Raw genomic sequence first — 15,426 nt, forward strand, 5'->3', positions numbered from 1 at the left:
ACCCACGTTGAGATTCTTCCAAGTACATAGAGAGTTATAGTTTGCTAATTATTATTGACTGCCTTCAGGAATCTCACAAATTACTCCTATAAATCTCTAATGGTAAATTATCAACTGGTAATTTTAATTGCTCTTAAATTTCTTCTAAATATTGGGTTTCACTCAGTTGCCAATCCAATATATAAGAATCTGTGCTCTTCGTCATCTTCTCTTCAGCCAATTTAGAAACTCTCAAATCACATATTAATGTACATCAGATTTGAATAAAAATGTTTATTGGGCGTAGAGTTTTAAGGGCTTTAAATCAGGTCTCGCAGAGACTAGCGATTGCTAGTCAAGTTCCCCTAAGTCCACAAAAATGGACTCAACATTCTAGCAGTTCTAAGCTATCCGCAGTCTGGTTGCCGCGTTTCTCACTTGTCGCCATCAAATAGAACCCAAGGACTTTATATCGCCTACGACCAAGACCGGTGATTCCCTTTTGTCCCCAACGAAATACAGAACACGTTGCTGATTCGTCGATTCCTTTGAAGTATTCGACTAATCTCTGCTGAAACGAAAGTGCTGCACACGATCCACGGACCTGAAACAATTCCGGCACCTAGTTCCAACGTGGACGACCATACTATGTCGGTGTTAGGCGAACGTTACAGACCACTGAGTCGCCGAATTAGGCGACTGAAATGGGACAGTTGGTGATTGGTAGACAGACTGGGATCATGAGCTAACCTGCACTTAATTTATTGCGGACGTAACTCAAAGGTAACATAGAATAATTTGGTCAGCTGGTGTCATCGTTGGCTTCTTTCAAGGTGGATTGAATTAGGTTGATTGTTAGACGTGTATGGGATTTATAGCTTGGTCTATGGATCTGAAGGGTTCCTCGATCGACTGATGGAGATGTAAGAAGGTGGTAAGTGGTAGAACATGAATTTTTATGTATTTAGTAGAAATTGAACAGTCAGACTATCACGATTGGCCATGTCTCATAGAAATTTGGGTGATTTTAGATGCCCCTGGGTCAGACAAGACAATTCAGACGATGGTGGTTTCGTTTAATTACCAATTTTACATAATTGTGAACCTGCAAGCTCTCTCGTTGATGTTGCATCACTGGGACACCACGTGTCAGAAGACTGAAGTCTCTTTGATTCATTTGCACAGTCCTTTACTGAAACACGCTTATATCTAATTAAATCAACCGAATGGAAATGGACTTTTAGACGTTGATTCGTACAAGGAATTTGCATACAGACAAAGAAAAATCTTACTGTATGTCAAACGCTTCGTTCACACTACGTTGATCCTTTTTAGCCAGGCAGTTGGCATAGAATTTCAAACATTGACATATTGTACTTTACCTATGTGGCGTTGATTTGTTGTTGATAGGTCGTTTGTAATTGTTGATAAATGACCAGGGATCGAGCGTTTCCATGAAAGGCTAATGCCTGAGAGTAATTAATGTGCTGAGAGGAAAAGGGCCAAATCTGTTGATTTTACGGTTAGTGTGAAAGGACAACCGCATTCGAGGCTGAAGGAGAAGTCGCTATTTTAATGAGCTCCATGCAAAGATGAACATAAATGCACATACTGTGAAGAGCAATATGAGAGAATAGTGGGATTTCTACTTGCTTTCGCTTAAGTACCATGAGAAATTATTGTGTAGGACTGCAGATGCTACGTTTATGGTTATGCACGTTTTAAACAATGAAGCTTGACGATCTTTTGGAAATGGCTAGGATTTAGGCTATCGGTTGGGAATTTTGCATATTTCGTGTTTCCAGTTCTTGCACGGTGAAATGTTTTTGGAATATCGTTGGCATTACACACAGTATGTTCATAATATTCTGAGAATAATTAAGTTTCTGAGTATTCGTTTCTTCATTTTTAGCTCAGATTGCGTTGTGTTCTTCTTAAATTTCTTGTGTTTCTGAAACAATGAAATTTTGTGATATTAATTCATCAAAAATTCTTCATGTTGTACACTATATATAGTATAATGAAATATTCTTGAAAAATTTACTACAAATCATTGTCTGATCAGATTTAAAGAATTTTTTAAAGAAACAGTATTTAAAAATTCACTCAAACTGTTACCACGAACGTTAATATTTCTCCACTATCAGCTACATATTTTTGAAAATTACTTTTTAACTAATTCTCTACAAGTTGACAAGCCTGATAACAAAATGCACCGTTTTGCAGTAATTTCAGGCTAATAATAGCGGCCTTGCCATGCATTAAAAGCCTCGACGACGCAATTTATTTTTACTTTGCATCTTTCTCAACGACTTGCCACAAAGAAGAGGAAGAAGAAGAAGAAGGAAAAAACACAAATTTCAAGGAGAAACCTCGCAACCATTTTTAGTGAAAGATCCATATCGTTGTTTAAATTATACGAAGGCAATCGGTCAGGATGGAGCCCTTGCAACACCGTGAAAGGAGAAATCACGCGAACTATGAAAATTACTTTATAGCAAACGCGATACAAAACTCGGCCTGGTTCTGTTCGTTCTCATATTTTCCATTAACCCGTCACGTAATCCAGAACTGCACGTCACAGACGACGTGAGCAGGGAGGGGAAAAAATGACCCAATTCTTCGTCTCAAACTTTACATTTTTTGAACGGCCATCTAATCGAGGGAACGTCAAACTCGCGTTAAACTTGAAACAATCGTTTCCTTTCTGTCAAAACCAAATAACCGTGCCAATTTTACTCTATCCCGTATATAATCACACGTGTCTGCGTATTTTTCCGATATTTCTGTTAAAAAGGAAAATAAATAAACGCATGTCGCATGTACGACGGAAATGTAGCGAAAGAAATAAAACGAGAAACTTTCAATAATCCCTGGGGATCGATTGAAAGTGGAGATGGATAAGTTTTACTAGTTATTTAATAAATAAACATTTGTCAAATATTTTATGTCATAGAAATGGTATTTCCATAGGTTGAGCAATATTTTTCTCTAATATCATATAATATGTTCATATAATCACATTTTATATAAGAAAATTTAATATTTTATTTAATATTTCCATAACTTGGCAAAGTTATCCAACTATGGACAAATCTTGCTTTTAATTTAACAAACATTCATCTTCCAAGTATTTTACTTTGATATAATAGTTTCTTAAATATAATTTAATTAATATTTTACTTAATACAATATTTCTATAACTATAGCAATGTAACGATGAATAAGTTCCGGTGCTGGCCTAGTAAACGATTGTTTCTCAGATATTTTATTTAAATAATATTCGCGTGACCATAATTGAACAAGAAAAATGATTGTTTCAATTAACTGATAAAGAGTGACAAGATAGTAGCGGAAAAAGGAAAAATTGAGAAGACTTTCGCCAGACGTGTACAGCTTTCAAATTGTTGAGTCTATGATTAGACAAGGTGTCCCATAGAATTGCCACGTGCCTTTCCCGAATTAAAAAAAAAAATAAAAAGAAAAAAGACCGAGATAAAAATCTAAAAATAAAAGGGACTTAAAAGAGACTATTTTTTTCGCGAGTACAGCTATGTATAGGCTTTTTACAGATGCACTATTTTTTGGATCATAAATTTGTATTGCAGTGAGATGATGGGAAAGTGGGATATTTTGAGTCTCTAAATGCTTGATAATTTTTTTGAATCGAAAAGAGACTGATTACATAGCTTTTATTTGTTAGGTCATTATTTATTTAAACTACTGAAAATCTGTTCAAATTTCTTCTAAACCAGTTGCATGAACTTTGTTGAATAAACGTAAATAACATAAGTGGTCATACTAATCAGACACGCAAAAAGGAGTTCTATAATTTAAAAAATTACAAAAATTATATTGTAAATTAGTATAATATAAAGAAATCAAATGTATAATACGCACACCAAAAAAAAAAGAAGAAAATAAAACTACCTAGTAACGAGCTAACAATAACAACTGATATAGGGACACTGCAGGCTCCTGAATCATCGTAACGATCGTACGACTGCATTAAAAATTGGAGCAAGCCTTGCAACTTTACCCAAGAATCTCTCCATTCCGAAGAACAAGAAAGGAAAGAAACAAAAAAGGAAAAAACAAAACAAAAAGAAGAAGAAATTATCGTGTTGGAAAGCAATAGAAATTATTTCATTTATACAGCTCTACAGAGGCTAAATTAATCCCTGGAGAGTAGTAAAGGTAGGAAAAAAGTGAAGGGAAAAAATGCTTACGAAAGTATAATTTTTTCTCGTTGAATGAAAATGTGCGGAATTCCGTGGCAACGTGCCAGAGGAACAACTATCGTGCCCTCCATAGGGCCGTTTGCATGAAGCTGTGCTGTTAAGTACACGACACTAACGCTGGATATCGAGTTTCAGGTGATTCTTCGCTTGTTTTTCCGTGGCTCGTTTCTCAGAAACTTTTTCACGAAAACAACGGATACGAGTTTTGGAACGAAATCGTAGTTAGCAGCAGAATTCATTACCGAATCGCTATCCACGTTCAATCGTCCGTGACGAAAGTGAATTAAACTTGTGGATTGGAACCACGGATTATCGAGAACCCGTCATCTTAATCGACAGAAAATTATTCGAGCGCCCAAGAACCAGAATGCTTATCGTCCTCTTCGTCCGAGTGGTAAAACGAAAAACTTACTAGATTCCTTCGTAACTTCCGATAATATTCCCTAGACGCACGTATGCTGCCCTTTGGGCGCAGAAATTCCTTCGAGAACTTGAACGCGACGCAGCAGAATATTCCGTGGTTATTTGTGCTTGGTCGTGGTAAATAACTTGGCGTGACACGTGACTAGTTGGAAATCTATTCCAAGGATTCTGTGAACCTCATTACGCTTAACCCATTAAGAACCCATGACGCGTTAACGCAGCAGTTCATTTCTAATTTATTCCTGATTTATGTAGTTGCTAAATTCCAACGAATTTATATTGCACTAATGGAAAGCGATTACGAGAATTTATCCAATGTCTTTCCACAGTGAAAATTTCAAAGGTTAACATGTAAATCTCCATTACTAAAAAAAATTTAATCTTTTTCCCATAGAGAAACGCCTCAGGATGTCAGGGTCAGTTACGACCGACATTCGCCAAAGGTTAGATAGAAGAAAATGTAAAGATTATGGTCTTAATTTTTGGCGCTATAATAGTAAAACTACGACCGCGTATAAACATCTGATTAAAGGAAACTGGTAATTTTTGAATGGCTGACACGAGAAACAAAATTCCAAAGGTTAGGATTTATTGTGTTGGCAACTAAATGATTGCGGATTTTCTCATTAACCCGGAGGAACATTCCGATCTCTTTTCCATGAACAACACCTCAACATCTGTCACAAATCATTTGTGCAGCGATAGTTACGGCCAAGGTTCTCCATTTTGTGGCTGCTATTCGGTCAAACGCTATTTTTCTCGAGCACCCTATACGGCCAGCGCATAGAAGCTTGGACAGTCTGTCGATTCGTTCGTTCCTTCGCGCGAAAATGGATATCGACAGCAGCCACGCTGTCATCCGCACTGTCATCCGGAGTTATGTGCCCGGTTTGACGAGCGCACCTGCGCCGGACGGCGAAACGATTTCCCATTGGCGTTTCAGCGAAACGTTATTAATTCGTCGACCCGTCGCATCGAATGGTTAGTGTGACGTATGAAATGAGATCTTTTCATCGACGACTCAGTCGGTAAGGCAGGTTCCTATCGTTCGGTCAATTGAACTCTAGGGATTTTCGAGATCGATCGATTTTGAATCGGCTGTATTCTTTTTTATAGATGCGCTTTCTTCGATTACCTTTCTAAGCACTGATATTTACTATGAGACTAGAATTCGGACATTGTACCATCGGTCAAGAGCATTTCCATCGTAAATGAGAAATTAACGATGACAAGAGAAATGATGGAATTTCACATTGAGATCCGGATCGTGTATAACCTAGATTTGTATTTAGGTTTCGTGATAAATTTAAAAAGAAACGAGGACCAGCATGGTCTAGATCGCGCACAGTCTACATTTAGGTTAGTTTGGATTTTGTCAGATTAGACGGAAAGTTCGTTGCAAATACACAAAAAATGAAGAACAGTTTGTTCTGGTTTCTTCGGTACAATTTGAAACGAAGCTTCACACTCATTGCAAAACCTCTGGCAAAAATATAAAACCACATGTACTGATGATCCTATCCGTCACAAACATGTGTTAAACCAGGTCGCCATGTTCTCAAGAAAAAGCAATGTGTCATCGCACGCTAATAGCAACAGTTCCCATGTTTGGGAAAAGATGGTAAAAACAGAGCAGCTCTCTTGAGAGAAAAAGAAATTTCGAGAAGTGTGCGATGCAAGACCATTCGATGCAGCCCCTCAATTACCGTCGTTGCGAGCTCTTCAGTTTCCTCTGCATAGACTTTTCCCTTTTTCCCCACCTTGTTTTGTTCCGGCGAAATAATACCTGAACAATAAACAGAACGATAAAACCAGTTGATTCGGCTTTGCTTTCGTCCATTTTCCTAGTTAGTGGACGTTGCCAGTGAAACGGGTCGCATAGACGTCACCAAAGGTATCGTTGAAAAGAATCATTGTCATTTGTTCGTTAATGTTCCCCACTATGTTTCTCGTCTTTATGATCCTCGTTTCTGTTTGTTTCTGGTGACTTTTTCTCGCTTTTGTTGTTCCCTCGTTTCGCTTGTTTCATCCAATTGGAAAGCTGCTATTTTCAGGCCTGACCTTTAGGCCAGAATGGGTAAATTGTGGGTAGATTGTGGGCTATTGTTGATTGACAATGGTTCCAGTGGAAGTTCGTTCTCTATTCTCTCACGCGGTTCTACCGTGCAAATTAAAACATGTATCCAAAATGTATTCATCCGATTGAAGAATTTCTTTCCACTTTACGTGATCTCAGCTTTCTTATAAAATTTACTAACATCGAAGTATTCCAATGTTTACAGTAAGTTGCCAACTATTCGGAAATTGTGTTTGAATCGACCTTATAAAATTCTACTTTAGCTTCTATCCGTTCTTCAGCCGACAAGCATCAAGTTGTTTCATTCCTCGTTTCACTTAGAATTTCACTTATTTTATTTCACTTGGAATATTAAATCGTCCATATTAATCCTTTACTCCATACGTTAGATTCCCGGGCCAAATTCGCTCCTTGACCTGGAACCTTTAAACATAAATGGGATCTAATCCAAATCTGACTCAAGCCTTCCTTTATTCCCCACAACTTCGCTACAATCGAGATTGAAACTTCCAAAGAACCAGAATTCTGTACGGTATTAAGACTTCACAGCTTTCTGGGGTCCACCCTATAATTGGGTTCTTATTCACTTCTTAACCGGAATTTATAATAACTCAAAGCCCATTCAGATTCTTCCTTGTTTCACGTGACTGCTCACTGTAGTTGTAAAATCTCTGAGAACAACGAAGGGTGCGAGGTTCGCTTGCCTCTTTTAAAATTGTTACAGGACTAATGAGAAATCTGGCCTGAGCCTATTCTCATGAACCTTCTTCCCAACTTCCTATCCAATTCAGCTTATTCTCTGGAAATCGGAAGTTAATTCCTACATGCGAGAATATTCACGATTCCATTTACCATATCGACTGGTAATTCCTATTGTTCGGTGCAATTCACCAAAATCAATTGTCAATTCGTCGACGTCTCCTCGACAGTCAGGCTCTCACAGAAGCCTCTTCATCGCGCGATGCTTCGAACTTCAGCGCTACGACTACGTACAGATACGTAGTTGGCCAAAATTTGTAACTCGTAATTGTTCCTAGAAATGTTGCAGATTTCGTGGATTCTTGTAAACTCGAATGATTTATTTGCAAAATAAGTGGATAAAGATCTGAGATGTTGGACGATCCTAAAATTGTAATTAATCTTGCGAAAGTCGAGAAAAGCACTGTGTCAGTTCTAGCCTTCATCCTCCACTGTTATCATTCGGTCGAGGATGAGCTTTGGTTAAAAATTCCAAACTATTTAATTTATATTTCATAAAAATGACTAACAATTGTTGCTCCGTAGGATACAAAGTACAATGTAAAAGGAGATACTGAAGAATTCAGTGAGACACTCAAGAATCCGGTGACCTAATCGAAAATCCTCAGTGACCCATTGATATCAATTAAGAGCTGATGGAAGCTGCGATGTCTAATTTCTGAGAGATTAATGGGACGATAGGACGAAGGTATCTGATCGTCGACGATCCATCGCTAAAACCTCCCCGTAGGTTAGATATCTAGCTAGTTAGAGTGGAGACCGCGGTGGCCAGGCCTCTCGTCATCGTCGACAAGCGAATTCCAATCAGAAAGCAATCAGCGGTAGCGCAGGGTATGCGTCGGTTTGCGTTAAACTTCAGTCAGAATGCCTGGGACGTAATCAGAAATGACACGCTGTCATAGTGAACAGACACACTAAGCTTGCAATATCGAACGATCACCGACCAGCCAGGGCCACCGTTCGATTCCCGTGTCACCTCTGTCTCCAATCCACCGTGTCTTTCTGACGTGCAATCTCATCGGCTGACGAGTACCTATGACAAGCGAACCATTGCTACGAGAATTTGCTATCCATCTAAGCGAGACTCGTGGATCAATCTTGTCAGATTGAAACTGTTCAAGACCCCATACGATGCACACAGTCTTACCAATATTTGTCTACCAGTGTAGCTGTAGATATTTTTCTCATCATCGAACGTGTTCTTGGTGGAAAAATAATGTAATTAGTACGCTTCTATCGATTGGATGATTTTAATGGACGTTTTTCACTGAATAATATAAAATAAAATGAACTGTGGAAGGAGGTAAAGATCGGAAGGATTTGTTAAGACTGAAGATGGATAGTTGATGAAGAAGTGAAATTGATAGGACACAGATAACAGTGTTAATATTGTGATAAGTAATAGTTTTATAATTACAGAGAGGGTGAGCAAATAATTAAGCACAAACAATTTTGTTAATGTGATTAACTGACAGTTTTAAACTTGGAAACTGCTGCTATCTGAAAGATGAGAAACTTGTCATATTCTTCCTCTGTAGTCTTCTATTTGATAAAGTACACTTATTTTGGAATACCATCCAAGGAAAATATATTTCTTAGCTTGTTACTTGTTCCTAGCTATTATTAGCATATTCTGATTCGTGGAGAATCACAGAAATCATTTTTGTAAAATTTCAATTATAATATTATTCCTTTATATTCTTCACTCATTGCAGTATAAAAATAATATTGTGTGTTAAAATCTACTTAAATCTCTGCATGGGGCGTAAAGATACTCGGTTCTATCATTTTTCTTTCCTGTTCCATGAAAGGTAACCACTGTTTGACCATAAACTGCTTGTTCCACTGACGTGGCCACCTGTCGACCGAAGGGGCGAGCTGTTCTACTGATTGATCCACTTGTCCGACCATACGCGACCCTATTCTACTAATCCCCGTCACTTGTCCGATTCTAATCGATTTTTTCCCCTTGTACCGGCCAGGAACATCACTGTGGATTATCAATTAATCGACCAAACGAACCAGAAAACCATTTAAACCGCGCTTCGTTGAATTCTAATCACTTTTGCCAACTTCCCAAAGCATTGTCGTCCTAATGTTATTTGAATTATCATTATTCATGGCATTGCGGAGTCAACGGTTCGGATTCTATACGTAAGTGTATTGTTAACGTAAATTATTTCGTCGTTTCGGCTTGTCACAGATGTTTACAACGCGTTGAGCGCGAAGGTCGCACGAGTGATTGACCCATTTCACTGGTGAATGCGAAAGTTGCCACCTCTCGTCGATTTCCATTAGGTGACTTACGCTGTCCGCTTCTGCTCCGCCTGTTTGCACCTCCCAATGCTTTTTAGCAGCTGCTTTTATTCTTTTCTTCGCGTTTCGACCAGCTCGAAATTTTCCTGACAATTTTTTATTCGAAATTTTTGTGAAATTTATTGTTATCCGTTATTATTATTGCTGCTATGTATGGTTTTGCATCGACAGGATAGCGTTACAATTTTGGTTCGTGAATTTTAATAAAATTTCAGAGAACACAATATTATTTTTATTATTGTGACTCTGATTGCGTTTAGGCAAATTCGTATTTCCATGAACACGACTAAATAAAGAGAGTTTAATTGGGTCCGGATGAAGGGAACAATCGTCCAGATTAACATTTAGCTAAAATTTGTCTTCTTTCTGCCTGATGGACAAATTAAAATTAATAATATTTGTGAGAAATAAACTTTATATAAACTAATTATTTTTTGCACGAAAAAATTCCCAGATATTTTCCATACAATTCTATATATGACAGGCAAATTTTAGACCAAAATCTCTTGCACTTTTTCCAAAAGAAAATCCCAGATTTCCCAACTGTCCGAAATGCCACGTGGAACGATTTCTGCTCGATCGAACAGCCTCCAATTTAATAAACTTTCACAATTTCTCCGTAGAACAATAATTAATCACCGGTCCAATTCTATTTTCCGCCTGATAAACTAATTCTACCCTTTAATAGTTTCAGATAGAGAATTGGGTGTCTGACTGGCGTTTTATACATCTCACAGCTATTTTCCACTCTATTATCCCTCTTTGGAATTCTATCCGCTTAAAAAAACAAGCTCTTAATTAACTTGGCTACACGGTTTCGAAATGTTACACCAGTTCAATTAAGAGTAAATTTCGTTCCGTTCGCGGACGTGTTAATAATCTGGCTAACGAACTCGACACGATCCGAGGGATTAAAATTGCAACAAAGCTCGCGTTCAAGTGCTCGTAGTCTTATTACAGCGTTGAACGGAAACAGGCGGCGAACGCAGACAGACAAGTGAAAGTGTCATACACCAACGTGGATAGTAATATCTGTTTATTGAAAGAATAATTAAAAACATTGTCCAAGAAGAAAAATTAATTTCTTTCATGAAATACTTTCGCTTGAATGTAAAGATCAGTGAAGAGAAATATAGCGAATTATAATAAATTGTTTCTTGCAGTGGAATAATTTTCGTATTTGATGCTCTGATAAATAATTTTACATTGTTCAAAGTATCTTCTTATTTCTTTTTTTTTTTAATATTAGAAGTTTTTATAGAAACCTAATTTATTTTTTACTTTTTTTAAGAACATCCTGTCTTTAAATTTGCAAGAATATTTTTTCTTTTATCTATTTATTTTTTTTTGTAGTGGAATAATTTTCATATTTGATGCTCTGATAAATAATTTTACATTGTTCAAAGTATCTTCTTATTTCTTTTTTCTTAATATTAGAATTTTTTATAGAAACATAATTTATTTTTTAATTTTTTTAAGAACATTCTGCCTTTAAATTTGCAAGAATATTTTTTCTTTCATTTTTCTCTTTTCTTTCGTATGCATACATTGTTATCTAAATATCGTACAATTAAATATGGAGAACTTCGTAACAATTTGCATTGTTTATCGTGTGTAATAATCAACAGTAAACATGGCAACAACTTCATGAAATTCTACTCTCTGTAATTCCAAACAACTTAGACAAGGTTTCGCCTGTATACTCGAACAATTATGCTAGGAAGCAGTTGGAATTCATGACAGACGTACGGTATGCCACTTCGTAGACTAATTTAATTATTAGCTTGGCAAATATGAGACGTGTCTCTGGAGTTTGAATTTGTCTGGCTAATGCCACACATGAAATTTCATTCTGCTAATAAATTATTATCATCTGCATTAACATGAGCTACGAGATATAAATGTGCAAGATATTCTTTTTCAAAATTTATTTTATAGAAAAAGTACTCTTTTTTCGAACGTGCAATTTTTCGAAGTTGGAATTGCTGAAATTTGGAATTGAAAATTTCTGCAATATGGCACTTGGAATTTTTGAAATTGCGAATCATAGAATTTCTGAAATATGAAACCTATACTTGCTGGAATTTGAAGCTTCAAACCCTTGGAATCTGTAATTTGGAATTTAGAATGATGGAAATTTGAAATTTACAGCTTAAAGTCGTCGCTTTTTGAATGGTCTTCTCTTCAGAAAAGCTAAGTTAACGAAAACTTTCAGTGAAAATTTGGAAGCTTCGAAAATTTAGAATTTTCATCGAAAATAAAATTTTAGAAAATTTTAGAGAATTTCTCTTTTCGCAATTCCTAGGAGCCGAAGGTTTTCATTCTGTGGAAATTCCAAATTCCAGAGAATTTTCATTTAAGAGGAAAATTCGAAATTTTCTTTGGCAGGGATATTTCCCTTAAAGAAAAATTTGAATCAAGAACCATTGATAGTTTCAAATTGTAAAATCATTGAAACGGTTCGTGCCACTAAATCAGTAGATCAGTAAAAAATGTAAGTAGCAAATAAATTTCCTATGAAAACAAATAAATATCGTAACACGTGAAATAGAATCTTGTCTTAGCATAAACATGTTATTCTGCAATGAGATGCGCCATAAGGTTCCATTCACGACGCATGGAAATGGCAACTGGGCGTAGTTAGCTTGACCCTAACATCCTAAACCATAATGGCATCGCCGTTGATTTGTGATATCGATAAATTCTCCTGAACTTAAGTCACGAACGTGAATACGATTTACCACGTTATGATTTGTAGCCATACGGATTTACGCGGAAGTAATCATGCATATTTGGTCGCTTATGGCTGAAGAAATTTGTTCCGATGGCGTGACACACATTTGTTTCCATGACACCGATTTTGACATTGGCCGCTAATGAACCGTCCGGTTGGTTGGCTCGTTGAATTACGGGCTATCGATGGGATTAAGAATGTGGCGAATAGCCGTCGAATGTTAATCGATTCGATTGCCGTATGGCCGCTTACAGCAGCATTTATGTGATTTACGACCTGTACGATTCCACTGAAACCTTCCTCCATGGAATACGAATCTCTCCTTTAGAAATACAGGTGTTGTTCGAGAAGTTTGGAAGAAACGTGTGTAGCAAAATGGCACTAAAATAAATTTTTGTTAAACAGTGCGTATTTCGAAGTTAGAAGAAATTAATTTATCGAGATACCATCAAATATTTCTCATGTGTGGAAAATGTTTTTATACAGTGTTTTATGGAAAGGTATTTTTTTAATATTCCTCTGATGGCGTTTAAGTGTTTCTTAATATCGAATATCCCCATATTTATCCATAAACCAGCAATAAATTTGTTAACAAGTTCGCTATTTTTGTATGTTCTTCTATATTTAACTTGTTCGCTTTAAACGATATCCAGATATTTAGAAAAATAACGTAACCGCAATGAGAGGAGCAGAAAATACAATAAGATGTACGGAAAAATAAGAGCCACGAAATCAGAAGAATTGTCAATTTTTCACTCTTGAAAGACAGCATAAATCACGCTCTTTCAAACCCATTTTGTTTCACGTCGATACGTCGCTCCGTTTTCGAGATATCCAGCTTTAAAGTTTACCATTGATGTGCCGCTAAAATCCCTGAAAGTAAGCTTCACCTTCCACTCCTTCCGGGAAGTGCGTACGCGCGACCTACTGTATAGTAAAAAAACCCGCTGGCTCAGCGCCCTTCAATGGCAACCAGTTGGAGGAGCTTTAGGTCAGTGATGCGGCTGAGTGAGACAGCGCTAGTGCGCAAAAGAGAGGTCAGTGACGCACGCGAATGAGACAGACGTTGCAGTGCGTGCGAGTGAGACAGACGTTGCAGTGCGTGCGAGTGAGACAGACGTTGGAGCGCGTGCGAGTGAGACAGACATTGAAGCGCGTGCGAGTGAGACAGACGTTTGAGCGCGTGGACAGAGGTTGAAGCGCGTGGAAGTGAGATAACGCTAGCGCTCACCAAAGTGGAAATTCGAAACAAAAAATTGTAATAAAATACAAATTATAAAAAATATAATATATTTCTGACGTAAAATTCCGAATTGCTCATAATTTTGACCAATATGAAATTGTTATTTGAATAATAATAATTGTGCTTGGAATTGGAAAAATATATTTATCGTATAATATGACACCAATGGGCAAAATATAAATGCAAAATAGAATTTTTAGTAAACTCTTAATAAAACGATGGTAGACATTTTTGGATTAAAATATTATTTTTCATATTTCTTGATACTGTACTTTTTGTATTTTTTAAATATTTTCTCCCAGTACTTTTCTCGTGTCCTTTTCCACAGCGGATTATTCGAACACTATATTCGTTGGCTTCCATGAAAACGTGTATTCTATGGTATTTTAAATGTAGAATTTTAAATTGCACACAGTATTTAATCCATTTTTAGCAATGTGAAAATGGAGGAGATCGTGTAATTAGAACCCTGATTATAATACAATGTAATTTCTCATGTTACATATATGAATATGTAGATAATACTAGTACGTGTAAAATATAAATCTATAATTTTTTATACTTTTGACATTTTTTAACATATCATTCAAAATCCATTTCTACCTAATTTTTCTAAAAATATTATATTCCACGTACAATATTTCTGACATATAATTCCAAATACAATAATTAATTCTTTTTTTTTTTAAATTTTCCATTTCTACCTTTTATTTCAAATATAATCATCCTTTTTTTTCTAGTTTTCTATCTTCTTTCAGTCTCTATTTTGCATTCCAAGTGTACCATGACAATCGATTTTTCTAATTTTCTATTTGGATGTCTTATTTCTAGGGTGAAGAGAATCAGTACGACGTGAATGGCGTGTTCGAGTGTCTCCCCTGTGCTGAGGGTTGCGAGTCCTGTGAGGACGATTCACCGTGTGTGGTATCCTTGAACTGGTTGATGAGAACTGCTATCCTCATCCTGGAATGCTGCGTCATCGCCTGTCTGCCCGCTGTCGCCCTTTTCACTTGGAAGTATGGCAAAGTGAAGGTAAGGAGCCTAAATGCTTTTCCACGATCCAAATCCTTTCTTACGCTTTGAATATTTTACAGAGGCACTTTTCTACAGTCAGCGAAGGCCGGATAATGAAATTCTATAATATCGTTGAAATTTTGATCACATATTGATTCCAAGTTCTTATCGATGCAATAAGTATTCAAAGGAAGACTGTATCTGAGAAACGATATGGTACTAAAAGCATATATTCTATTATCAGCACTTTCCATTATAAATAGGCTCTAAACTTTTATTTCAATAAGGACGTTAAAAGAGATTGAGGAAATTTTTCATGGAAACTAAAATTAAATTATTGTAATATTATAATGAAATTTCAATAGGAACATTTGTGCTTTTAAAATGGAAATTCATAACTGAAAGTTCTTCAGGCGGATAACTGTTAATGGAAAGTTCTAAATTTCAAACTTTAAATGCATTTTATAAAATGTTCGGTTAAAATACATTTCCATTGTTTGAAACAGGCGATTGGTAACAAAATTCTCTGCATAAAACATAATTTACACAAAAGGGTGCATGCTTTTAAAATGTATCCGAAAATTTAGGTAACAAGGAAGCTAATAAATGTAACGACAGACAGAAATCTTATCATTTGGAA

General features: G+C 36.5%; 1 protein-coding gene across 1 annotated transcript in view; it reads left to right on the plus strand.

Moving 5' to 3' along the window:
* Positions 1 to 15,426, plus strand: part of LOC117161503 (metabotropic glycine receptor) — a 157,867-nt gene that overhangs the window by 80,336 nt on the left and 62,105 nt on the right. Inside the window, exon 5 of the mRNA XM_033343084.2 lies at positions 14,604 to 14,804. Within this exon, the coding sequence (XP_033198975.1) occupies positions 14,604 to 14,804 (201 nt within the window). The remainder of the gene's footprint in view (positions 1 to 14,603; positions 14,805 to 15,426) is intronic.

This window comes from Bombus vancouverensis, chromosome 16, assembly GCF_051014615.1.
Source record: "Bombus vancouverensis nearcticus chromosome 16, iyBomVanc1_principal, whole genome shotgun sequence".
Lineage (NCBI taxonomy): Eukaryota > Metazoa > Arthropoda > Insecta > Hymenoptera > Apidae > Bombus > Bombus vancouverensis.